Source organism: Ptychodera flava (assembly GCF_041260155.1).
Source record: "Ptychodera flava strain L36383 chromosome 23 unlocalized genomic scaffold, AS_Pfla_20210202 Scaffold_24__1_contigs__length_23054250_pilon, whole genome shotgun sequence".
Classification (NCBI taxonomy): Eukaryota; Metazoa; Hemichordata; class Enteropneusta; family Ptychoderidae; genus Ptychodera; species Ptychodera flava.
The window spans coordinates 15,399,011-15,426,642 of NW_027248278.1; the positions used below are offsets into that span (position 1 = coordinate 15,399,011).

General features: G+C 38.0%; 3 protein-coding genes across 5 annotated transcripts; 2 read left to right on the top strand and 1 right to left on the bottom strand.

Moving 5' to 3' along the window:
* The first annotated feature begins 123 nt into the window (after nt 1-123).
* On the top strand, nt 124-5,366 carry LOC139124608 (uncharacterized). 3 transcript variants are annotated; one of them, XM_070690739.1, is made up of 6 exons: nt 146-392; nt 1,124-1,217; nt 1,711-1,954; nt 2,726-2,976; nt 3,747-4,076; nt 4,537-5,366. In XM_070690739.1, the coding sequence occupies exons 3-6, from the start codon at nt 1,716-1,718 to the stop codon at nt 4,806-4,808; spliced, it is 1,092 nt and encodes a 363-aa protein (XP_070546840.1). In that variant the 5' UTR covers nt 146-392; nt 1,124-1,217; nt 1,711-1,715; the 3' UTR covers nt 4,809-5,366. The 3 variants fall into 3 exon arrangements, with proteins under 3 accessions (XP_070546839.1, XP_070546840.1, XP_070546841.1); XM_070690738.1 differs by lacking the exon at nt 1,124-1,217 and having other exon boundaries at nt 124-392; XM_070690740.1 differs by lacking the exons at nt 146-392; nt 1,124-1,217 and adding an exon at nt 405-715.
* Nucleotides 5,367-9,939: 4,573 nt separating this feature from the next.
* LOC139124968 (uncharacterized) lies at nt 9,940-22,645 on the bottom strand. Its single transcript, XM_070691089.1, has 4 exons — nt 22,187-22,645; nt 13,262-13,506; nt 11,948-12,319; nt 9,940-10,775 (listed from the first exon to the last, which is right to left on the bottom strand). The coding sequence occupies exons 1-4, from the start codon at nt 22,435-22,437 to the stop codon at nt 10,504-10,506; spliced, it is 1,140 nt and encodes a 379-aa protein (XP_070547190.1). The 5' UTR covers nt 22,438-22,645; the 3' UTR covers nt 9,940-10,503.
* A 15-nt stretch (nt 22,646-22,660) lies between these two features.
* On the top strand, nt 22,661-26,424 carry LOC139124969 (uncharacterized). The gene is made up of 4 exons (XM_070691090.1): nt 22,661-22,991; nt 24,183-24,418; nt 24,915-25,259; nt 25,721-26,424. The coding sequence occupies exons 1-4, from the start codon at nt 22,756-22,758 to the stop codon at nt 26,014-26,016; spliced, it is 1,113 nt and encodes a 370-aa protein (XP_070547191.1). The 5' UTR covers nt 22,661-22,755; the 3' UTR covers nt 26,017-26,424.
* Nucleotides 26,425-27,632: the final 1,208 nt, after the last annotated feature.

Genomic DNA, 27,632 nt, shown 5'->3' on the forward strand with positions numbered 1-27,632 from the left:
GCATTCATTAGAATGCACACTATACGACGTTTACTTGGAGGTAGTACACAGCTGAATGATCGATTGAATTCTAAAAATAGGTTGTTTTGAATTACGTCATTTCCCGAAATAGATTGGGATTTTCTTAGATACTGATATAAATAAGCGTGGGAGCACATTTTAGCCGAAGCCTTCGGAAGGTGAAGTCGCTCGTCCACACGCGTGCACCATGTAAGCGTATCGCGAGCAAAAATCACTGAGTTTCTTCGCTGGCACTTAAATTGAGAGTGTTTTTTACGGCAGAGACACACTAGCTTGCTTTGAACGACAGGATATCGAGCAGATATTTCGATCCGGCAACCTCTTGTTATTCATCGATTGGCTGTTACACTGATTGATATTTGACCTAACAAGTGAGTATCTGTTTGTTCCCATGAACCGCCCTGACGCAGTGAACTGCTATATTTTGTACACGTTCGCCTATCACTTTGTGTTTTTACTCGTGCTTGTATTTTCAAACGACGATCTGACCTTTGTATCCACACCTCGTGAACAAATTTATAATGAGATCTCACTTTTCATTTGCAAGGGTTTGTTTATTCAGTTTTGGGGAATTCCCAAGGCATTGTCTTCTTAAGGTTTCGTGAAAGTACATTGTTTTCCTTCAGCCAAATCGCTTTAAATTAACGGTTTCGTTTTCGAAGGTCGGCTAAATGCTGAGCACAGCAATATGGCGGTACGTACCCTGACCATCGATTCTGGGTCTATGACCTTTGTATCCAACTACTTATATGTTAACTATTTATATGCACGTTTACCCCAATATCATCGTGCCTAATGCCGCCTCTTTTAAAAGTCTGACTTTCAAACAACCATCGCTGCACGTTTCTGGGATAATTTTGCACATATTTTTCGTTATAATGTTGAACGACAGACAGGGCCTGCAGAGAGGCGCTGTTCAAAACTGAGTATACATTGTCATGTAGGGCCATAGTACAGTGTAGCCTCATCTTAGGTGGATAAAGAATGATGTCATTTTTAATGGGCTTCTAAGAGACCTTGTTTGACGATTACTCGGAAAACACATTTCGAGGCGGACTTTATAACAAAGAACTTATTTATTGCTCTTTTTGTTATCGGCTAGGGTTCGAGGTATCTTGAGTGAACGCAAACCACATTCGGTATCTCGTTATTGGTCACGTGGCTTATAACATTTATCTGGAACTTCAAAATTCCAGGTACAGCTCTATCAAAATTTGGGGATTTCCTCCAACCTTGACAATTATGCTGCATTTTTGCCGATAACGGTGAACCTTTCAAACTTAATACTGTTCGAAAATATGCCATAGAAAATGTTTTTTTTTATACTTAAACATTTAACAAATTCTGTCCTTGTGATCTTTCGAAACACTTATTTGTAGAAACGGGGTATTCTTAGTGCTGACTTAAGACGTATTTTGTACATGGTGCCCTAAGTAGGAACGCGGGTCACAGGTAAACGTTCTGTTGTCCATGCCCTAATGTATTGAAATTACACTTTAACAGCTTTCCATCATATCAAAGGCCTTATCGTTTGTCAATGTGTGTTGTTGGCTCAAAACATCGCAGTGGGACTTAATTCAATTAGGCTGGTATCTAGAAACTGTTAATCACATTTTCATGCAGACACAATGCTTTGAGTGTTGCGATGAATGACACAATTATTTTCTGCATTTGTGTTTTGGTCGACAGGCAGAATGTCGCTAATACGAGAATTCATCTCAGATATCAAGGCCTGTGTCAAGTGTTTCGACGATGATTACGTCAACACTGCCTGGGACATGCTACGTGAGAGCATAGTGGAAGTTCGGCGTCTTATCATATGGCTTACGAGTATTCAAATTAACAGCAGAGACGTGAATGCGGAACTCGACAGTGCCATTCGTCAAGTGAAACGAGTCTACCGACGTTTATTGGAAGAATGTGTAAATATCAAGTAAGTATTCATTACCAAAATCATGCCATTATTCTTGATTATTGATGTTCGTGTCCTGCAATCTATTAAATACTCTTACCCATTATCAGACACATTTTGTTCCAAGCGAAATGTGTATGTATAATTTAACTGAGCGAAATTTCTTTCACTTCCGAGAACAAAGCTTCATTGCACGGTTGTGATCTTGGCTTGAATGTTCTTATTGAAAGTATTTTTATCATTATTTCAAACGAGCCGCCTGTGATCTGGTGATCTTGACCAATTCCTAAAAATGAATGGTGAAACAGAATGAGAACACCAAATACATATGATACTTCACTCAATAAATTTGGATATGTTCATCATATTCTATTTTTTTCCAAGATGTCCGACCTATAGTTTGCAAAATAGACATTGAACGGTGTTAGAAGTTGTTCAATCCTCAAAAAAATCTTTACAAGAGAGCGCTGTTATAAAATTAAGCAACTGCTGTACTTATTCATTTTAACTAGTGTTCAACGAATATCTGCAACAAGATTTCAATAATATGGCTGTATATATTAACAGCCATAAAGCCAAGTTGGCAAAAATAAAAGAAATTAAATTAAATTTCAGAAACCTCAGAAACTAATGTAACGTCAGTTGAATAATTATTTTTTAACCTTTCTATCCCCCTTTTTACATAATCGGTTCATTTGTTTGTGTCTTCCGTCCTCTGCAATTTTACATGTTTACTTCTTTCCCTCTTCTGTGGTTCCGCTTTTTTTAATGATTTAACCTTTGTAATTCCAGGCATTTCAGCAAGCAATGTGAGTACATGCTGCAGTGTCTTCAGGCAGAAATTCTATCGAGGAACTTGGGCGTCGACACGTTCCTATGGCAACACCGTTTGGAACGCTACAGGGTGCTCTTCGAAAGTGAGGATATCGAATTTATATCTGAGATTGTGGAAATGGAACTGACCCATGACTTGGTAAAACATTTCAGAGACAATATGGAAACCTCGGATTTTGATGCACTCATGGAAGAATTTGACAAAGCAGGTATGATTGCTAAGTAACATCAGTAGAGCTAGTACCGTCTTGAACGTTAATTAGTGTGCTTTCAATATTAATTCAAGCTGAGTAACGAAGAATAACGCAGATCTTTGATATTACAAGACTGACTGAAATTTTCGTGTAAGTACAGTAAAGTACGCAAACGTAAAGAATTATCGTCGCTTTGTAATTCACGAACATAGTCTTATTTCATTCATTTTGTTTTCGATATAGATGGGTGCCGTGGCAAAAGAGTAAAGTCTGATTCCAACACATTCGGCAGTTCAAATCATATCATGTATCATGCGATATTTTCTTAGTTGAGCTAATATATAACTAACAAATACTAAGTGTTTAAACAGCGCTAGGTACTTGTAAACAGCATACAGATCGTACGTTTAAAAGGAAAGGACTTCGTTTAATTCACATTCGGATATTCGGAATTGATTTAAAATATGAGATGCATGTACAATTAGTTGTTTCACCATCGATGCTTAGCAAAAAGGCGGAAGATAAACAATATTTCAACTAGATTTGTTTGCAATTTATACCACAGTCAGGTAAACCGTTTGGAAAATAGAGTGATTGATTGCTTAAGTGTACTTAAACTTGGTCCTTAACTAAAATTAGATGTATTTCTATCTGCACCCGTTTCTATAGCTGAAAAGTAAATTAAGTGTTGATTGGTGGGAATATTATTAAAGAGCAAATTGACAGTTTCCATTTGCTAAGACAAAACACCATAGAAACTAAATCCTTGGATCTATATTTTACAGAGCACGATAATTACTACATCCAACACTGCATGGAAGAGGATTTAACGAGACTCGGCGATCAGTGTGAAAGGTCATCTGAGAAAGTGACGTCACTGCTCAACGGATCACTGAGTGAGACGCAAAATGTAACACTAAGTATTATCCGCTACCTGGAATCACAGAAGTCCATGAACGAGGCTGCGGGAGTCGGATTCAAAGTGCTCAGCGCTCTCGGGCTGTTGGCCGTCGTTGGTGGTCTGCTGACCTTGTCATTACCTGGTGTCATTGTCGCTGGAGTCGGCGCAGCGGCAACTGGTGGCGGTGTTGCCGGGACTGTGGCAACCCAAAATGGTTAGTATGTATTGAAATAGCCAGTGAAATGCAATTTTGATCTTACCAAACTTAACATAAACTATCAAGAAGCATCTTGGTAGCTAAGTTCAGCCTACAATAAATAAATTTATGTGACAGTAAGATTAAAATCACCCGGTGTTTACTAAAGTCTCTCTGTACAAAAACAGTGTTATGAGTGGTAAAAGTTGAAACGTGTTGGCACGGGACGACGTAAATAAACAGTAAAGGTAAAATATTCTATGTCAAATGAAAGCATCGACCAGGCAAAGCTTTCAGTTGAAAACCACTGTCTCAACATTGACCATTTTGCTTTAAGTGACAGTCATGCACAAACACTACCACCTGTAAATTCCAACTTTCTCATCAAGATTGTTCCATTAAATAATAAATGCATCATAAAATTCAACACACCATCAGGAGAAGTTTACGTTTGGTCTTCTTTTTCTTGTTTTCGTAGAAGTTGCAAGGATCACAAAACAAATCAAAGACATTGACTTCATGATGTCATACTGGCAGGACGTCATTAAGCATGGAATCATCTCGTGGAAGGAACTCATTATGAAGTTCAAGGAATTAAGAACCCTACTGAGGGAGGGCATTGTTAAGCTTGAAGAAGAAGAACTTTACGACCTTACCTCACACTTCCAAGCTGCTGAAAAGTCCCTTCGAAATTTCAGCAAACAGATCAATGACTTTGCAGAGGAAGTTCAACTTGTCGTCGATACGTAGGCTCTCTTAAAGGACAAACAGAAAAACAATTTGTCAATTTTGAGGTGCACAAATTACAAAAAACGTATATGTCCATCGTACTATATTTCAACAAAATCGAGTTGATCGCATATGGATTCATTGTGTCTTCGTGCCTTCTATTCAGTTTTCGTCTGACAACCGGCATAACTATGCCTTCTACCAACACAATATAGGAACATATTTACATGTGTACTTTGAGCCTGATAGAATGTCGATTGCTTCACCAGAGTTTACGAGATCTTATTTTAAGGGCAATAACTTGTAACATACGAGCAACAGCGAATCATATTATGTTGATGGTGTGAATAACTCATTCCAGTCAAGCTATGCAGCTAACATTGTGTGTTTGCAACGCCCGACTGTTTTTCCCAAAGCTTGAAATATAAATTAAAATGCTGCAGTTTTTTATGCAATTACTGTGAATAGCGGGCCTATTCCTCAGTGGTCGTGAGTACACAGAACTCAGTTCCTCCAACAGTTTTTTATTTCTATGTATAAGCTTGAAGCTTTAATAAAAATACTACAAATTACGAGAAATGGTCTTTTATTTTTCGAGAGCGCGTGACAGATGATGATGATGATGATGATGATGATGATGATGATGATGACGATGATGATGATGATGATGATGATGATGATGATGATGATGATGATGATGATGATGATGATGATGATGATGATGATGATGATGATGATGATGATGATGATGATGATGATGGTGATGATGATGGTGATGATGACGATGATGATGATGACGATGATGATGACGACGACGACGACGACGACGACGATGATGATGATGATGATGGTGATGATGGTGATGATGATGGTGATGATGACGATGATGATGATGACGATGATGATGACGACGGCGACGACGACGACGACGATGATGATGATGATGATGGTGATGATGATGATGATGATGATGGTGATGATGATGATGATGATGGTGATGATGATGATGATGATGATGGAGTGAGACAAGTCTAAGAGAGAGGCAAACGCCTTACTGGTCTTTTTTTCTGATCTCATCTACCTTTCAGAATGAAAGAAAATGCACCATGTCGAAGTATAAAATGTCCAATACTGGAACAATCACTTTTACACTTTTTACGACAGTGGTTTTCCTAACTTCCTGCCATTATTACGTGGCCTTTTCTTCCTCGATAAAGTTCTTAGTCACACTTTCATGATAGTAATCCTCTTATATTTAATACTGTCAGGGAATTATTCAAACACCGCGTGGAGATTTTTGTAGGACCTTTCTTAGCAGGAAATGTTTGTCCATCGTTGTGAAACGAACACGTAAATCTGTCATTTCTTTTTTTTTTCTTATTAGTTTGTGAAATATCTGTTGCATCCCTAGTTACAAACGAGCAAAACTGTTGATTTTACCAGTGTCTGCAAAAGCATTCATACCCTATGAAGGGCAGAATATGGCGACCATAAGTGTAACAACGCACAGTCGGGAAATGAATTTCATTCATGTGGTTTAGCTTTCCCTCTTGAAGTTTGAATATTTAATCAACTAAGATAATGTGATTGCTGGAAGGCCCCTGAAGGTGCCAGGTTTTCTTTCCCTTAAAACTGATTACAATCTCAATATTGTAAACTGGCAATTGACTAGAATAGAAAACTGCCAATCCTTCCTGGTAGAACTGCAGCATACACATTCGCTGTATTTGGACGAAAAGAAAATCTACCTGCTGGGCACTCCTACACGTCAATTTCCGATGAAATATCACAACAGATCTATTTGCTTAGACTACGGTAGTTTTAAGGTACACATCATGTTCAAAAATAGACGGGATTTTACCGACAAATACTCGAGTACCTCGATGACCTTTGACATTGCCACCTTAGCCAGGCCTGTTTTGAATGTTATGGGTCCGTGGTGAATTCCCCGAACTAGAAGAGCGACTCACGGTTGAATACCGAGTTTTTCTAAAAGTTTTTGAAGTTATTCTCTTAAAACCACACGTTTTTCCACATACATGCCGATGTCCCTCTTTCGCCGATATTTAAAAATTACACAACGATTTAGGTTTAGATTTCTACCGTAGGTATCCATAAACTATTAATCATGTTCAAAAATAGATGTACTTTTATCGACACCAATACCTGTACACTGTATCTAGATAACCTTTGACATTCAAGTTGAAACTAAAACCAAGCGTGTGCAGGATGTTGTGGGCTTGCAGGAATTCCCCAAACTAGAAATGAGCTACTCTACGGACAGGTTACAAAATCACAGTATAAAATATTATCGGTTGAATAAAATAGGAATGTTACCAACAACCGTAATAATAGTTTAAATATTCAATTCAATCGAAACACAATCCATACTATTTCTTTAGGTCTACTGATCGTTCTCTTCCGAGGTTAGAGCAAATGCTCAACTCAGGCTAACTTGAAACGGTCATTATGGTGATATGACGAAAATGGCTATTAAATGTTGTATTTTCGTGTAATCAGTTACCAAGGAGACAAATAAATCACGAAATTCTCATAAGGTTCAAGGTTTTCTGCCAAACCACATTTCATACAACATGTGTTGCAGTTTTGCCTTCTTCATTTGTAAAGGGTCTTGATATGTAAGAGAGAGCGCGTGTGAAAACTACGGCGATTTCATTAAAGTCCCAAATCATATTGCAGTCCGTTTAAAATCACAAGATTTCTCTGTTGTAACTAGAAAAATATTTCCTGATAGGTAGTTGACTAGCACTATCAAAATTAAAGAAGTTTTGTCCTGCCTAATTTATCAATATTTTAACAGTGAACGAACTACTTCAAATTCTACGAATTATCCATGACGCAATGGTATGCAGATTGTCATTTAGTTCAGATAGTGTTATGATAATGTCGTCTGCAATGGATTGATAACATATAGTTTACGTTTGATGTCAGAACCCGATATCTTTTAAAATAACCTGCCATCCCTGGTCATCTTGTTTGACCTTTACATGACTGAGCTGGTGATTTATGAGGCATCTGTCTCTGGGAACGGCCCATGCACAGTCTACGTTGACACATACACTACTGCTGTCTAGTGCATTTTTAATCGGTACAATAATCTAGCTTAAGCAATTTTTCTCGCTTTATATGTTTATTACAGCATACAAATATTCGCTGTATTTGGACGACAAGAAAATAGACCTGCTGAGCACTACTACCTGTCAATTTTCCGACGAAATACAAAAACAGATCTATTCGCACAGACTACGGTAGTTTTAATGAGGCATACATCATGTTCAAAAATAGACAGGATTTTACCGACAAATACTCGAGTACCTCGATGACCTTTGACATTGCCACTCTAGCCAGGCCTGTTTTGAATGTTATGGGTCAATGGTGAATTCCACGAACTAGAAATTCACATACTCGTGGAGCGACTTACGGTTGAATACCGAGTTAAGTGCATTTAGTACCTTTTGTACTTTACGTCCAAACCCTTACGTCACATTAACTCCCCAAGTGATCGAAAAGAAAAAATGGCAAGATCGACATCTGAGGTCTTCGTAAGGTAGAATGTGCCTCTGGGAGAGATAATCGATCTCACAAATTATTCTTTTCTGATCTAACCACTTGTTGGGGGCTCATTTTAAAGCTCTTGGAGTAAGACAAATTTCCACCGTCATAGTTTTTCGAAACTCGAAAACTTTATCTGCCCTCATAGAGTTAACACAGGGATGTCGGACATTTTGGAATTCAAATATCAGTAAATGTCCGGTAATTTGTTCTCTACTGAAGAAAGTTCGAGAAAGCGTTTAGGTCTTTTACTTTCGAGGCACATGCTGCCATAAAAAACACCATACTTTCAGCCACAAGAAAATATCGCTCACACAACACGTTATGCAATGTGTATGTTTTGTTGCACTCGGATGACAAAGGAATGACTGACTGGAAATACCCCTGAAGGAACAGTTTCTAAGTACAACGTGAAAGGTTGCTTGCCCAGGTACGTACGCGTAGGCTGTATTTCTGTACTCCGGGAATTTCCAGTAATACGAGTATGCGAGCTGTCAACAACGGGCATGAACGAGCTCAAAGCTAACAATTAAAAATATCCCAAAGACTGGTTGAAACCAGTTTTAAAGTGTGCACACACAAGTAACATTTTGAAAGAAACACCCTTTTTAAGCATAAATGCTGTACCAAAAGTTATCTTTCATTGTAAAGGCTTCTTGCGTCATACGCTTCATGTATAAAACTGTATAAATTCCAAAAACACAATAATGCCCTGTCTTGACTTTGTTCGTCTGTGTTTGCAAATTGATTGGGGTTACTTTACAGTATTTGAATAATTTTTTTGCGTTAAGGTAGAACGCTCCTCGGGGCCAGGCGTTCGGACTCTAAAACTTTTACAATTCTGTTCTGATCTACCACTTGGCCGGGGCTCATTTTAAAACTCTAGGTGTAAGAAAAAAAATTAACGTCTTAGTTTTAGGAAAACCGAAAATTATATTTTTCTCCATAGACTTAACATAGGGATGGCGATCATGTTAAATTTCAGTATCGATAAATCTTGGGTAATGGGTTTCTCCAGTAACAAATTTGGCATGGTAACCCCTGATATTTTTTTTGATTTTGAACGAGAATGGTTGACAATTTCATTAAGGAACGATTAAGCAAACGTTTAATCCTTTCATTTTCGAGGGGCATATTACCTTAAGCGTTTTTTTTGTTCAAAAGTTGCTACCTTCACTTCACGTGCTTTACTTGAACCACACCTACTATCGTACAACATATAATTCTTCAGTGTAGTAGGCCCGTCGAAAACGAGAGACACCCACTTTTTCTCACCCATTCTCTTACCGACTCAAGAGTAAAAATCAGCGGTCATCATGAAAAGTAAGGTACACATAGAAAATTAACCCTTGTGACAGGCCCTGTACAGACCCTGACACAACCATATGGTACAGGTCTGTGTCAGCAGCGACGTCCGATACAGGGGCGGAAGTACAGGTCTGTGGCCAGTGCTGTGATGACATGGCTATATACAGTGCTGTAGACACAGTGATGTGACAAGGCCTTGAAATTTCTGCCTGTCCCATCATTGTATTTACAGGACTGTATACAGCAATGTGAAAACCAGTAACAGGGTCAATAATTTTTCTTAATGTTCACATAATTATTCCTGTATTCATTTCTGTCATTAAAATTGGCCCATTTTGTCTGAAAATATACACCCCTGAAATCTGACAAATTTTCAGACCCTGTAACAGGCCCTGTAAATTCAACACTGACACACCACTGTTTGTATACCAGTATTTCAGTAATGTAGTCCCAGCACTGAATACACTCAGAAATTACATCACTGTATACGTTCCTTTAATACCAGGGTTGATACAGACCTGTTAATATACCCCTGATATCTGACCAATTTTACAGATCCTGTAACAGGGGTTTCCTCTTAGGGACTGTTAGTTGTCTTGCTATGTACTTGAGAAACACATTGAAAACATGCTCTGCCTTACAGAGAAATTCCTGCATAATGTTTAAAAATGTCGGAGTAAGTAAAAAGTAAAACAACTATCTGGTTGTAGAAAAGATACAGTGTAAACAATAATGTTACAAAAATTCCGATATTCAGGGTTCTTCGATTTCGACAAAAGTGTAATGTGAATGAAAACAAACAGGTACGTTTCCCATATCAGTCTAAATCGAGGTGTTAAGAGGCAACTACACGCTTGACCTCTTCTTCTAGTTTATCAATTCCGCTACCAAAACTGTCCAGAGCCGTCTTTGATGTGTCCAAGTGTGAACGCAAATCAGTTATTACTGGATCATGTACAGCTTTTACGTCTTTCTTCAGCATGTCCAGAAGTTTTTTCAACTCTTTTATCAGGATCGTCCAGTTTGTGATTGTATTTTCGGTGTAATCGCTCCATTTTGACGCTTGGCCTTCTATGTCCTCGCGCAAGGCTTTTATTATTTCCAAGTCTGTCGACAAAAAGGAAATGACACCATAACATGATTTCAATGCAAGGTTCAAAGGTTCATAGGTCATCTTCGGACCGCCAGCCTTGCAACTATTGCATATTATATATGCGGTTGCCTAGTACAGTAAGGAGAAAATGTATGTATTTTAAATTCGGCTTTTTAATTAAAATGATGCTTTTGTTAGACACGACATTACTGTACATGGCGCCAAATGTAATTCATATTCCTTGACCGATTAATTTGCGTAGTATGCGCCTCGAAAATGAAAGACTTAAACTTTTGCTCACAATTTCGTCAATGAAACCTTCAACCGTACTCTTACCAAATCAAGAAAAATAAAATCATGGTTCACCGTGCAAAGTTTGGTACCAGGGACACAAACTACCCATATGAACATTAACCGCTATCTGAAATTCAAAATGGCCGCTGTCCGTGTCTCAATGCCTTGGAGAAAAATAAAATTTACGATTTCCGACAAACTAAGAAAATAATTTCTTTCTTACTTACTTCAAGGGGTTTTAAAAAGAGCCCGATCATGGTAGACCAGAAAAGAATTGTAAGAATTTGAGAGTTCTAATATCTGTCCCCGGGGAGCATTCTACTTTAAGTTTAAACAAACTACTAACAAACAAACTTAACGTGTAATAACTTTTTTGTCCTGACTTATGACAGACACAAAAAGAGACGTGCATCTGGATGTCAGAAGGCACAAAATGTGTTTGATATTAGTTGTTTGGTTTTAAAAGTATACTGTTCCAATTTTGCCACAGTTACCATGGAAAGAGAAAATCTAACCGATTGTAAGTGGGTGGCCGCGTTTAAAAAAACAGCACCCCCATATGGGCATTTTGAATACCAAGGAACGCCCCTTTGACCGTATATGGGTAACTTTAGATTACAGGTGACTGTACATAGCAATACAACTCGGGAGGAGAACCTGAAAAGTGCATAAATTAACTATGCATCAAATGTGAAAGCAAGGAAGAAAAAAAGTTTCTCGTAATTTTCATGGAATACTAGGAAATTAAAATTTTAGTGGATGCGCCCAGTAGTTGCAGCCTCAGAAGACACTGAGGTCTTGTAATCAGATTACGAGATGGGGATCAATGTTATGCTAAAGTAAAATCACACTCCCTCTATCCCTGTGGTAAAACCATTAAACAATTTCTTACCCTCAGTCACATTTCTGATTCCCTCCTGTGCGACACTACGCAACTGTACGCCGGCAACAGTCATTGTGCCCTGGTATACCATAGCGTTTGCAAAAGATGAGACGCCTTTCGAAAGAGCTGACACCATTCCGAATCCATAGTAACTGATCATAATTCCGGCGGCGAACTTTGTGATGTCGAACATCAATTTGCGGAACTCGGCCCTTTTCTTTGCATCGTCTATAGACTTCATCGTGTCCTCAGCAGCCTTTCCCAGATCACGCAAGGCATTATTAAGTCTAACATTCACTGCTTCTGATTTGCTCTGACACACAGCCCCAGCATTATTCAGTTTGTCTTCCATTTCATTTTTCAGGAAACTCTTCACTTTCTCTGAAAAAGGAAAAATAAACGTTGTGCTCATTAGTGATAAAGAGTGATAAATAGATTCATAAATAAATAGAGAAAAACAAATAAATCAACAAACAAAGAAACAAAAAATAACTAAATAACTAAATAAATAGATAAGTAAATAAATAAATAAATAAATAAATAAATAAATAAATAAATAAATAAATAAATATTACTTTCATATCGTAGAATCAAATGTGGGGCGAACCTTCTTTCGGGGCTTTGTATATCTTTCACGTTTTTCATGTATATCATTCAGCGACAGATCTTACAAGGATTTCATAAAACGTGACTTTTCAAGGCTAAATTTAGCCTTAGGGTTTGGCACAACACAATGTTCCTCGTTGAGGTATCTTGTCAAGGTAGCATGAGTTGTGTAAACAGGGGACGAGAATTCAAAAGTAGCATGTCGGTTCGCAGAGGTAAGTAAGAGGGTCCGACATGCTTACAGTTTACGGATTCGAGTTAAATTCAAGTCTAACTGACACATGGCACCGAGACATTCTTACATCACCCTTTCTAGAAAATGCTACAGTTACAACTAGATGAACGTAATCGAGGAACAGTTTTCTTGCGTCACTTGTGCTCAACTAACGTGTGTCACAACACGCCACCCTGTCTCTTACATTGATTATCCTAAAGTATGCCAATCTGCCTTGTTTTTTCTTGTTTTTGTTGTTTTTGTTGTTGTTTTTTTGTGCAGGCCATTGAGTCACAATGAATTCACTGATTTGAAAATATCAACATCGATGATGCACATTTAGACATGAAAAAAAACAATGAGATGGACCTCCTAGTTTTATGACAAGTTATTGTGAATGCCATAGTCCAAAATGTTCTTAGTAATGTATTAAGGTAAGATATCGACAATACGGAAACAAGTAAAATTGTTATGCGTAATAATTAATGTTATTCGACACCAACCTGCTTCACGGAGTTTCTCCTTAAGTCTGTTGAAAGACGCTGGTTTCATGACACTTTTGAGATCATCAATTTTTATGTTCTCTTCGTTGAGCAGTTCTCGGGCATAGAATATCTCTTCTTCTTCGAACACCTCCTTGTATTTTGACAGCTTGTTTGCCTCCAGAAAAGTATCGATGTCCATAGCCATGAAATCCAACTCCTTCTTCAGACACCAGAGGGCGTCGACAGCCACTCTTCGGAAAGATCTGTTGCCAAAGTACCAAGTATTGATTAAGATTGTGAGAGTCTATTATTGCAAAATACGATGTGGTGAAAAATGAGGCACCCTAATTAGTAGCAAAGCCACACCGTATATTGTGTACTCGGGGTATCACCATGTGTACGAAAACCTTCACTTATGTAACGTTTAAAGTCTTTAAAAGTTTTAAAGGTTATTAAAATGTTATTGGAAATATAACTGTAGCATCGTTTACTTTAATGATAATATGAATAACAGTTTCGAGATCACGGCATTTGCAAAGGCGAACGTCTCAGGCTGATACGAGTTTACAAGCACTGTTCAGAGAAGTGAAAGAACAATCATTTACTGAGGTCGTTGTTTAACTTCCTGCTTTTTACCATTGTACAATTCTTTCCTCTGATGATACATCGAATATCATATTAGGGCAATATTCAATGATCTCTAACACTCTTATGCATATAATCCTTTCACCAGTTCAATGATGCAGTGCGTGTTATGGTATACAAAGCATACGTTACTCATAGACCTTTAAGACGTAGGGTACACGCAGGGTTTGTTACTCATAGACAATATGGCAGGTTACACCCTGACCTATATTTTCGTCCCCGGTGGATGCAAAATACATAATGCATTTTTTGCAATACAAATTTGTGCCATTTTTGTATAACAATTCCTTGTAAAGCACATTATCAGTATGTTTGTTGTTTTGCTTTGTATACGGTGTTTGATACAGCCACAGCGGTGCATAGTGGGACGACCAGTAAAGGTCTATACACCTTACATAAAAAAACATAGCGTCAATGACACTTGTCTCACATTTGGTTCGATGCGGCACGTCAGAGTGAGTGCACATACAATATTTCATAGCTTTTATGGCCCGTGGTTTATAGTAATCATAATGTCAAGTACATTGATGAAAAGTCCATCCAATACAAAGTCGAAATATTTAAGGTTGGCAACTGTTGCAATGGACACACACACAAAATATGCAGCCTGGTACATCAAAATGTCGGAGTGTACCATACCTAGGTACTGATGTCCTCTTGTGATATTGCTCTACATGGTATTAATGTAAACAATATTAGGTAATTCAACAAGCAGTAATATTGTTACGTGCAGAGAAACACGAACAAAAGGGTGAACTCAGCAGTTTCCGTTTAAACAAAATTTATTACGAAAACAAAACTAATTGCTAAGTTAGGGACAGAGTACAAGCTTTAAAAGTGTACAGACTACTTATCTCAGCTGGGACGGCAAAGCTCCAGTCTCAGAGTTGTAACAGTCAGTTGGATGAATGAACAGTCCTTTGGCTTGCAGGCTTGAAGCTGCACAAAGACCACAGTATAAATCCAGCGTTGACAGTGAAGGTCTTGAAAAGTCTTGAGAATGACTACTGCTGGAGTTTAGTAACACACAAGAGACACGATCCCAAAAGTCTGACTGGAAGCTGTGCACGTCCCTTTTATAAAGGCATGTAAGAACAATCTAGAACTTTTATTGACATGCTAATTACTGTTCTAAAATTATCTCCCTTACACAACTAATCAACTTTCCAGAACATTCCAAACATGACTAATTGAATTCAAGGTTGTGAGGTCATCAAGGGCAGTGACCTTGAGAATGTTCTAGACTAATTGAACTCAGGTCATGATGAGTGTGGGGGAAATGACCTACATAACACACCCCCTCTTCAAAAAAGAAAATTTTTCAATGAAAAATCTTTCTTTTACAAATGTAATCTTAAAAGTGTGAACAACAATAAGTTCTAAATACGAGAGAGACAGTCTGCAATTAAATTGTCTCTGCCTTTGATATGTCTAATGTCAAGATTAAACTCCTGTAACATTAAACTCCATCTTAGCAATCTCTGATTTTTGCCTTTGAATTTCTGCAGAAAAACAAGAGGGTTGTGATCAATATAAACCACTATTGGCTGATTTGAAGAAGTAACATAAACTTCAAAATGCTGTAAAGCTAATATCAAAGATAAACACTCTTTTTCAATTGTAGAGTAGTTTCTCTGGGATTTGTTAAATTTGCGTGAAAAATAGCAAACGGGATGATCTATACCATGACTATCCTCTTGCAATAAAACAGCACCAGCAGCCGTATCACTAGCATCTACAGCTAATTTGAATGGCAAAGTGAAATCTGGTGCAGACAACACTGGGGCACTTTGCAGTATGGCTTTAAGTGTATCAAATGCCTGTTGGCATTGCTCTGACCAAACAAACTTTACTTTCTTTTTAAGTAAGTTAGTCAAAGGCTCAGTAATTGTGGAGAAATTTGGACAGAATTTTCTGTAGTAACCAGCCATACCGAGAAAGCGCATCAGTTGTCGTTTGCAGTTTGGTATGGGAAAACTTGAAATGGCACTGATTTTGACATCAACAGGTTTTACCTCACCCTGTCCTACAGTATGTCCGAGGTAAGTTACCCTCGCCCAACCAAACTCAGATTTGGCAAGGTTGACAGTCAACATTGCTTTATTCAGTCTCTCGAAGAATTTCCGCATGAGCTTAATGTGTTCCTCCCAGGTGTCACTATACAGGATGACGTCGTCAACGTAAGCTGCACACCCGTCTAGCCCGGATATGACGTCGTTGATCATCCGTTGGAACGTTGCCGGAGAGTTCTTCATTCCGAATGGCATCACCTTGTACTGGAACAATCCGTCTGGTGTAACAAAGGCGGATATTTCACGAGCACGATCCGTCAGAGGGACTTGCCAAAATCCCTTCAGTAGGTCAAATTTTGTCACATACTTGGCTTTTCCCACTCGGTCGATGCAGTCATCAATCCTCGGGATTGGGAAAGTGTCTGTCTTTGTTAAAGTGTTGACCTTCCTAAAGTCCGTGCACATACGATAACTGTGATCTGATTTGGGAACAAGTATGCACGGCGAACTCCAGTTACTTTTACTGGGTTCAATAAAGTCATTGTCCAGCAGGTATTTGACTTCTTCCTGGAGATATTTCGCTTTTGTTGGATTCAGTCTGTATGGATGTTGTTTTACAGGCTTACTGTCCCCAACATCAACGTCGTGATAGATGACGTTTGTCCTCGTTGGAACATCTTGAAACAGGTGTTTATATTCGTGGAGCAGTTCTTTCACCTGTTGTTGTTGTTCTGGCTGGAGGTGTGCCAACTTTGTAGACTCCAGCTTCTCCAGGATTTCTGAGTTCTGAAGCTTGACCGAGCCCAGCTTTGAGTTTAGAGTATTTTCACTCAAGTCAGTTTCAGTATCACTATCTTCATAATGGCCAGAACTGACGGTACTGACAGGCTGAGTTATAGTAGGATTATCCCTATCCAAATATGGCTTAAGCATATTTATGTGACATAGCTGTTTTTGTTTTCGCCTGTCAGGTGTTATTATGATGTAATTTAAATCGCTCAATTTTTTATCAATTAGGTATGGCCCAAAGTAACGAGCATGGAGTGGTTTGCCAGGAACCGGAAGTAGAACAAGAACTTTTTGACCTGGTTCAAACTTCCGTTTTGAGGTGTTTTTATCGTATTTGGTTTTCATTGACTGCTGAGATGACTCAAGATTTTCTCTGGCTAATTCACATGCTTTAGAGAGTTTTGTACGAAAATCTGAGACATATTGCAAAATATTCAGACAATCATCATCGTCTGATAGGAATTTCTCTTTAACGAGCTTAAGTGGGCCACGGACTGTATGTCCAAATACAAGCTCAAATGGGCTAAAACCAAGAGACTCTTGAATTGACTCTCTAACAGCAAAGAGCAGAAAATGAATTCCTTCATCCCACTGCTTCTCTGTGTCAAAACAGTAGGTCCTAATCATGTTTTTCAAAGTTTGATGAAATCGCTCAAGAGCACCCTGACTTTCTGGATGATAGGCGGATGACCTATACTGTTTAATGCCTAGCTGATCCATTACTTGTTGAAAAATTCCAGACATAAAGTTGGAGCCTTGATCGGACTGGACACATTTAGGGAGGCCAAATAAAGTGAAAATTTGACTAAAGCTTTCACTATAGTCTTTGTCTTTATATTTCTCAGTGGTATGGCTTCGGGGAACCGAGTTGATGTACACATTATTGTCAGCATGTACTCATTTCCTGATCTTGTTTTTGGTAGGGGCCCAACACAGTCTATTAGTATCCTACTAAATGGTTCTTGAAATGCAGGAATTGGCTGTAAAGGGGCCTTTGGAATGGTCTGATTCGGCTTTCCTACCATTTGACATGTGTGACAAGTTTTACAGAAATGTGCTACATCCTGCCTGAGATTAGGCCAATAAAAGTGACTGAGAATTTTATGATAAGTTTTCCTGACTCCTAAGTGACCAGCCCAGGGGGTTTCATGGGCCAGGTGCAATATTTCAGCACGGTAGGGCTTTGGAACCACAATTTGATGTTTTATAGCCCAATCGTCATCAACCAAAACGTCTGGAGGTCTCCATTTACGCATGAGAATGCCAGATTTTGTATAATAGGAAACAGAGCTATCTGAAGTTTTACCTTCATCATCTACCCTGTCAAACAAAGACAAAATATCTGGGTCTTTGTGTTGTTCTGCAATGAGATTTGATCTAGAAAATGTCTGACTTTGGTCAGCAGAAGTTTTACTGGAAGTTTCAAATCCACGAGGGATAACGGAATGATCCGTGTCAAACACCTGACTGAGAAAGGTGTCATTTAAGTCAACATCTGTGACATTATTTTTGAGAGTATTTTGATTCTCGGAAGTTTTCTTTGACATGGCTCGAGTAATGGCACATGAAGGAAATAAATCGGGTATCTCTTGTTCAATTGGCTCTGGATCCTGATCTAAAGTAGGATTATCAGTCACAAGTGGATTAGTAATGACCTTGTCCCCAGCAAGGTCGTTTCCAAGAAGAAGGTGAATCCCTTCAAAAGGCAAAAAAGGCCTAATACCTAAAGTCACAGGTCCAGAAACAAAGTCCGAAGACAAATAGACATTATGGAAAGGAACAGGAATGTAGTCATTACAATCTACCCCCTTAATAAGAACTTTAGAACCTGAAAATGACTTTTCAGAAAACGGCAGGGTATCTGCCAACAAAAGAGACTGGGAAGCCCCGGTATCTCTTAAAATTTTGACAGGGGTAGCGGAAGACAAATCACTAGAAAGTGATATAAAACCATCGTGAATAAATGGTTCGAAAATACCTATAATGCTATCTTGAAAAGAATTGACCCTGTCTTCATTGATTGGGAATAAGGGGTCTAACCTCAGAAAATGTGTTGCACACATTATTAGACTCTAATTGAGTTGAAGAAATAAAGCCGGTGGGCTTAGATCCACTTTGACCACTTTGACCTTCACGTTTCTTTTCAATTTGAAACACTCTGACATTAAATGGCCGTCTTTCTTACAATAATTACAAGAAAGTGTACCGAACTGTTTGTCAGAAGGAGATTGAGACTTGGGATCTGATGATGTGGAAGTGTTACTTGAATTTTGTGAACTGTTGTCATTTGATTTCCTACTCTCCTTTGAAAAATTCTTGGATGAAAAGGACGGAGTTAAATTTACCTGCATTGTTTCTGTAGGAAAAGGACTGGGATGGTTTGCTGAGAAATGAAGATTTGTGGGTCAATGAATAATCATCGGCCAAACGTGCAGCAACCTCCAATGTATCTGCCTTTTGTTCATTGATAAACTCGGTCTATTGATAAACGTCTTGATGTCACTCCGGATGCACCTTTTAAATTCCTCAATCAAAACAAGTTGTCGTAATTTGTCATAATTCTGACTAACCTCTTTCAGAAGAACACCAACGATCAAACAGTTGTTCTTTTGTTCGAGCAAATTCAACATAAGTTTGATCCTTCACCTTCTCACAATCCCTAAATTTCTGACGGTACGCTTCAGGCACCAACTCATAACCCTTGAGAATTAATTCCTTCACAGAATCATAATCTGAAGCCTGCTCTACTGACAACTGAATGTAAATTTCTCTGGCTTTACCCACCAAAGCACTCTGCAAAAGCATAGACCAGGACTCCTTAGGCCAGTTCAGACTCTGAGCAATTTTCTCAAAATGAAGGAAATATTTATCAACATCCTTTTCTTGGAAAGGGGGAACTAACCTGAAATGCTTAGTGATGTCAAACTTGTCTGAAGGGAAGAATTTTCCTGACTGTCCAAGCTCCAAACGTTTCATTTCTAATCTTTCTGCCTATCTTTCTCTCTCTGTCTTTCTTCCATTTCTAATTGCATTTGTATTTTTTCTTTTTCTAATGCCTGTCTCTCTTTTTCCATTTGTAATTCTAGTTTCTTGATCTCCAAATTTGTCTGCAATTCTAATTCTAATTTTCTGAGTTCAGAGGTAGACTCGGGCTCATAATCTTTCAGGGTGGATTCCTCAAATTGGCCTAAATCAACTAGATGTTTGGCAATACGGTACTGTATTTCCCTCTTGCGCATAGATCTTTTGACTTCTACTTTAAGGAAATTGGCCAGTGCAATGAGGTCGTCTTTTCTGAGGGAATCAAATGTGTCCTGATCAAGGTCATCCATTTCCTCTGGTTTAAATTCCGCCATGATTAAATTTCGCTGAGTTCACAGAATACTGTAGTTTTTAAAAAAAGCAGGCAAAATGTTGTCAAACGGCTCAAAATATTCGTATCCCGGACAAGCCCCCAATTTGTTACGTGCAGAGAAAACGAACAAAAGGGTGAACTCAGCAGTTTCCGTTTAAACAAAATTTATTACGAAAACAAAACTAATTGCTAAGTTAGGGACAGAGTACAAGCTTTAAAAGTGTACAGACTACTTATCTCAGCTGGGACGGCAAAGCTCCAGTCTCAGAGTTGTAACAGTCAGTTGGATGAATGAACAGTCCTTTGGCTTGCAGGCTTGAAGCTGCACAAAGACCACAGTATAAATCCAGCGTTGACAGTGAAGGTCTTGAAAAGTCTTGAGAATGACTACTGCTGGAGTTTAGTAACACACAAGAGACACGATCCCAAAAGTCTGACTGGAAGCTGTGCACGTCCCTTTTATAAAGGCATGTAAGAACAATCTAGAACTTTTATTGACATGCTAATTACTGTTCTAAAATTATCTCCCTTACACAACTAATCAACTTTCCAGAACATTCCAAACATGACTAATTGAATTCAAGGTTGTGAGGTCATCAAGGGCAGTGACCTTGAGAATGTTCTAGACTAATTGAACTCAGGTCATGATGAGTGTGGGGGAAATGACCTACATAACAATATTTTTACAAACCCCAACTTATTATTGTCCTGGACGTCTTTGGTAGCGTTTATGTAAAAATAATACAAACGTGTAAAATTCTGACGCACATTTACTGGCATTTTCACAAAGTTTACAATTTTGCTCCTTTTTAGTACTTTTTGTCAAAATGATAACTTCATTCAAACTAAAATGTCCTTATTTGAACATTCTCAACAAAGTAAACCCCTGGGAACATGCATACCAAGTTTCAAAGGAATCGGAAAGCCATTTCGGTGAAAAATGATTTTTGACCAAAAATGGAAAATTGCCCAAAAATACTAATTTGAAAATGTCTTAACAGTTTTAACACATCTAATAGAGGTCAATTCTAGGATCAAGCATAATAAATTTTAAAGCAATCCAACAATAACTTTTGGAGAAAATGATTTTTGACCAAAATAGGAAAAATGCAAAAATACATACATGAAAATTTCAACTCGATTTGAAGACACACAACTAAATTTGCCCCTAAATATATGCATACCACGTTTCAAAGCAATCAGAATAGGTAATTCAGAAAAAATGACTTTTTGACCTAAAATACGAAAAATTGCCAAAAATATAAATATGAAAATGTCTCTACTATTTTGGCATATCTGGTGGAGGTCAACCCTAGGATCAAGCATAATAAATTACAAAGCAATCCAATACAAACTTTGAGAGAAAATGATTTTTGACCAAAAATGGGTAAAATTGCCCCAAAAATAGAAATATGAAAATTGCACCACAATTCGAACAAATCTAGCAGAGGACAACCCTAGGATTATGCATGCTAATTTTCAAGTAATTTGACAAGCTGTTTCAGAGAAGAGAATTTTTTGGACAAAAAAACAGGAAAAATTGCCCCAAAAATACAACTTTAAAAATTTCACCACAATTTGAACAAATCAAAGTCACTTTAAGAGCCTGCATGCCAAGTTTCAACCAAATATAGCCTGTTGTTACAGATTTTGTGATTAGCAATTTGCAGTGTTTTCCCTTTTCTTCCTCATTTGCATATTTTGACACTGACATGTATTCATTTCAATGAATTCACATCTTCTCCCCCGGGTGCACCTGTACACCAAATACTAAGACGGTAGGTGCTGCGGTTTGGGAGTTTTTGATGCGAGCGGATATACATCCGCACATACATACATACATACATACATACATACATACATACATACATACATACAGACAGACAGACAGACAGACAGACAGACAGACAGACAGACAGACGCCTCTGACTTACAATATAAGCTCTCATTGGTATAAATATACCAAATGTGAGCTAACAATTAATGTTTTGGTCAAAGGTCAAAGGCTCAGCCTACTATTTTTCGAAACAAGCGGCAGGCACTCATAAATCTGAATTTTCTTATTGTTGATACTCGTAACTTCAAAGAATCTTGTCCAATATTACAAAATGTTTCAGGTATATGGGAACAGTTAAATTGTACCTGAGTTCCACCATTTCATCGAAGATACTCGTCAACACCTGCCGGGTTTGGAACTTAACATCTCTAAAGTTGCTCTTCAGCGAATAATCACCCTCGGGGAACGTTGCCAGGCTATCCATGAACGATTTGATAGATGAGAGACATCCACCGATGTTATTTAATCCCTCGGTCAACTGATTTGGATCGATGCATTCCACAAAAGTGTTGATTTTAGTCATGCATGATGACAAAGTTGTTTCGTTCGACGCCATCTTGGTGTATTTTTCGTTTCGGTTTTAGGGAACGTGCACGCGACAACCTTATTTCTCAGTGATTCTCACGTGAAGGTACAGACTCTATTGCACACTGAACTAATATATGGCTGAGGTTGTCCGGGGGCGGGGCGTCGAGGCTGTAGCGAGGCAACAATTCTTGACGTTTGGGCTGATGCACGTATGCGACACCCGTATGTATGCGATACCCCCGTGTGGTTCTCCGAAGTGGTGTAGAGTCATTGGAAATACCCGGTATATAAAAATAGCCAACTGGCTGAGGTACCACTGGTACCTATCGTGTTTGTGCATGCAAACATGGCGACCGAGGAAGCGTCTAGATCTGATACCGTGTACAAGCATTTGGAGGCTGTCAGGAGTGCAACAGACGACAAACAAAAAAGATGGTCGGCAGTTCACGACACTCTAGTGCAGACGTTTGACATCAGTGAGTTCAGTAAATATGACTGGAACACGCGACGTGACGTAAGAAAAGCTATTTTCGACGAACAACAGAACTTGATTGAGGTGACTGCCTGCTTCACTGGTTTACAGTAAGTGTGTCAAGTAATTTTACACTGACCTTTAGAATGCAGAATGCAAAACTTACAAAACCATACACGCTATTGTTTAAGTATAAAACGGCACATATCACACAAAATTAATTATATGGGAGAATATTCACCATAGGATTGTACTAATATTTCGATATCATGTTGATATCGATTTGGTACAAGTCTGTTACCTTGGGAGTGCCTCATAAATTTTAGTATGACATTTGGACGTTTTGTATGACCTTTGAACTCAACATGGTGGCAGTTAATATATAAAGAACACTGAACAGCCTACGTCACTACTAGTAACTGAACTATTACACACCGCAAGCTTTTACATCCGACGAAGATTTTGTCGCCTATTGAAACCTCTTTAAAACAATGGGACATGAATGCTCGCTGATACTGTGAAGAACAGCTTTCTTGATAATACAAAATTTCTTTCAAAAATCACATTTTACCCACAAATATCACCTTCATCGAACCCAAAAAGGCGATTTAGCGAACATTTAACTTTCCGTGAATTATACCTCCTTTCTTCCACGCAACAGACTGACAGACACACTGCTTGTGGCATCTTTTGCCACAACTTTCAGGCTATATTTGCAAAAACGATGTGTCAAATATTACCTTCGAAAAGCCTTCGTTTGGTTGTAATGATGTATCCATTCGTTCTTAACAAACGGCATCGAGTCTTTTTACATATTGCAAAACGAGTAAGGATAATACATCGACTGCTATCTTCCGACGTCAAATATTGGAGATGAGATTCCACTACACGAAAAAGAAAATCAATTTCAAAATTGTACTAATTACAAACTAGCGGTCATCTTTTCTTTTGTAACCAATATCATCCATTTCCATTTGACTGCAACTAAAGCTTCAATTTGCATCACCTCATCAGATATGACATAGACAATATTATCTGAAGTTACAGTAGTGAAAGCACAACAAAGTCGCAAAATCTTACTTAATATTTCACTTGAAGTGAAAAATGCACAATTTTGCTTTGTGCTAAGCTCCTGTCATTCTTCTTTTCCTCGCGTTACTACTACAAAGCTGCCCTTGTCGTGGTTGAAAATAAACAGTTTCAATATCATAATTTCAATTTTTTTTGTTTTATTCATTTATTTTTATTATTTATTTATTTATTTATTTTATTATTTTATTGTTTATTTCTTTGCTTTTCAGAGCGAATAGACTGCGGGCTCTTGACATTTTTAAAGCCATCAAGATTCGTGTCAACTATGAATTTCAAACCATCGATGATTTTGTTCATGAAGCAAAGCTGGATAAACATTTGAATCTGTTCAAGGAACGAGAGCTTTCGTCTCTCCTCGACGTTCTGAATGTTGACATCAATGAGTTTAGACCACATATGCGACCTGCGTCAATTCAAAGGTTAACCAAGACAATCGAAAGCATTCGTAAGTATACTAGGTCAAAGCTTATATCCTTTGAAATCTCCCAGACGTTATGTGCTCAATTAATTGAGCGTGTGTACAGTTATAGTAGCGCCATCTTATGAATTTCCAAAAAAAACCAGAAATTTATGTTCAAATTGTGCAGAGTAGTATTACGCATCATAGAGTACAACAGAACATAATTTGATTATTAAACAAAACAGACACGGAAATAACTTTTTTCACTATAGATAACTCTATTGTTATGATTCAGTTTATTATATTATACATTCGGATCAAAACGATTGAATTTGCTTATTATGGCAAACGTTGAGAGAATTCGAATGCTTGGTGTGTGTTGCATTAACATGTCTCTGTGTGACCGCTGGCTGGTTGATGGTGGCTTCTTGACTTGCTGTGTGTAAGTTACAAGTAGTGTATTCAAGCAGTCTGTGTGGGCTTTTTTTGCCTAGTGTTTCATGTAGAGGGATTTCAATTGCATTTATTCTTAACTTTCCAGGGACCGTAACTGAATACTGCGATTCTCAACTTCAAGTTGACATCGATAGGGCCGCGGAAAAACACGTCGCTGAAGTCAACAAGATTGCTGACCACCTACAGCAAATCATCAACCGACTCAATTCACGATGGGAGGAATTCCGAACCAATGCCGTCACAGAGCAACGATCTAAGGAATCGCATCTGCTCGCAGGCTACTTTGACCAGGCTAAGAGAACGGTCAGTAATGCAACTTCGTCAGTTTATGCACGGTTTTTCCCGCCAACTGAGGGGGAAAATCTGAGTATCCGCAAGAAGAGAAAGGTGGAGACGAACACGTGCGTGGAGGAGGACACCAAGGCTGATTGTATGTATCACACGTATTTTGATTATAAAGACCCTCATCTAATTTCAGGACATATCACGTATTACTCTAAGTGCAAAGTAATTCTATCTGCGTCTTAGGTTTTATGCATCTACCAATCTTCAGACTTCAGTGTGAAGATTGCTAGATGCATAAAATGTAAGTCAACGGATATAATTAGCACTTGAAATAATTTATAACTATTTGCATTTAGCATCGGGCACTGTAATTTCTCACTTATTTCCTACTAGGACGTCTGCACACTTTGAGAGAGAGAGAGAGAGAGAGAGAGAGAGAGAGAGAGAGAGAGAGAGAGATTACATAGCTCTGTGACGGGCTGTGTGTATGTCATCTTCCAACGCCGGACAAAGCTGATCTCAGGTAGCATATTTGTCTGTAGCCTTGAAATCTTCTGCAAAGTATGTGGTAGGTTGATTATTATTTTAATTTGTATTTCTCAACAGACGACGAAGGCTTTGTTCACTTGCATCTGCTAACAGAAGAAAAATCAAATGCAGACATAGAATTGTGGAAAGCCGCAGCCATTGCAGAAAGCTTTCAAGTAAAACAACTATTTTGCAGTCTTCAAGAGCTACTAGCGGCAGTTCTGAAACAATCACACCAAAGCAAAGACATGAGAAACTGTGAAATTATGACTAAATGTTTCAATGACACGGAGAAGTTACTAGAAGTGTATCTGAATGATATTAACGGTGTAATGGAGCAACTGTCTCATTTATCAAAGCAGAAATACGGATAGAGAATAGTATTAATGTAATTGACCTATGATAAAAGCCTTGCCTCACTTTTCAATGGACAACCAACTTTACGACAGTGCTTCTGTGCAACCCGATTGACTACATCAGAGAAATCTATTGTTCAGTGAATATCACTGACAAATCTATTAACTGCTTTTAATTATTACAAACAAATAATTACAGAATGGTGGCAAGCTATCTTGGACTGTCTAATGCCCCAGTCAGTACAGTGACACATGTAACCTCCACAAATGTAATAATCTCCACAAATGTAATATCAACCACAATTGTAATAAAATCAACCACAAATGTAATAAAATAGTCAACCATAAATGTAACAACCCGCAACCACAAATGTAATAAACAAATTAACCATAAATGTAATAAAACTCAACCATAAATGTAATAAACTTGAACTTGCATATGTGATCATTTGTTTATCATTGCCCTGAGTAAATATAACTTTAATAAGACTAGTGTAATGTTATTGCATACTTTCCTGAAACTAGGTTTTTTTTCCGAAACACATAATAGAATACTTTGAGAACGCTATCAGAAAACGGCGAGGTACTGATCAAACCGTTAGATATGGAAGTGGAACAGCAGTTCTAGACACTGATAATTACATAATAAGGAAGCGTCAAAATAACTCGTCAACCAGTGATACCACACCAAGTTTATGACAGATGACTCAGAACAATTATGACAGAGAAATATAAAACCTTATAACAGAAACTTACGACACAAAACATGGTGACGAGAACATATATTTCAACCTAAGTTACACAATAGAAGACTAACCCTTGACATGTGCTTTTTGTACAAAATAATTCATTCACATTATGATGCTCCAGATATTCTAAATCAAATCTGCTTTTATGCCCCAGTAGAAATTTACGCAGGAAACCCCTTTTTAAACCAGACTTGTGTTCTTTAATTGCAGAAAATTCTCGACAGTGCCCAGATGCATGTCTGTTTTTAATGATATCTCTTTTAAATGTAATATAGATATTTTTCTACGCTGTGTAGTTTTAAAACTATTTTATCCAGTCATTTTAACAGTTCTCCTTTTGATTCGTGTATGTTTTTTTTCAATTTAATGTATCGTGCTACTTTTATGGTTGTCTTGTACATTTGTCTTGTGATGGTGTGACTTTTTTGTTTCGCAGATCTGTTAGTGGGTTTGCCCGTTGATCCCTGTATCAAATAAAATAAAATAAAAAATAAAATCTAGTAAAAAACAATACGAAGAATACCTTGAACACAGTAGAGCAAAATTAGACATCCTGGCATCCCTAGTGAAGGAACAAACTTCAAGTCGGACAACATAGGAATACAGACAATCTATCGATTATTCCACACAATTTATCCACTGAAGACGAATTTGAGGCAATTGATTAAGAAAGTACGGCAATTTTCGAAAAAACGGCGTTAAAGGATCGTAGTGTTATACAGTCTCCTCCACTCTGGAGTAGAGACTGCACTTACATTCATATTACAGCTGTGTCTCGCCGTGGCCAATCAGTTCTATACACAAAACAGTGAAACGTAAAATACACTTTCAAATATACGTACAAACACACTAAAACGCAAACAATCAAGATATGAATAATGTGTG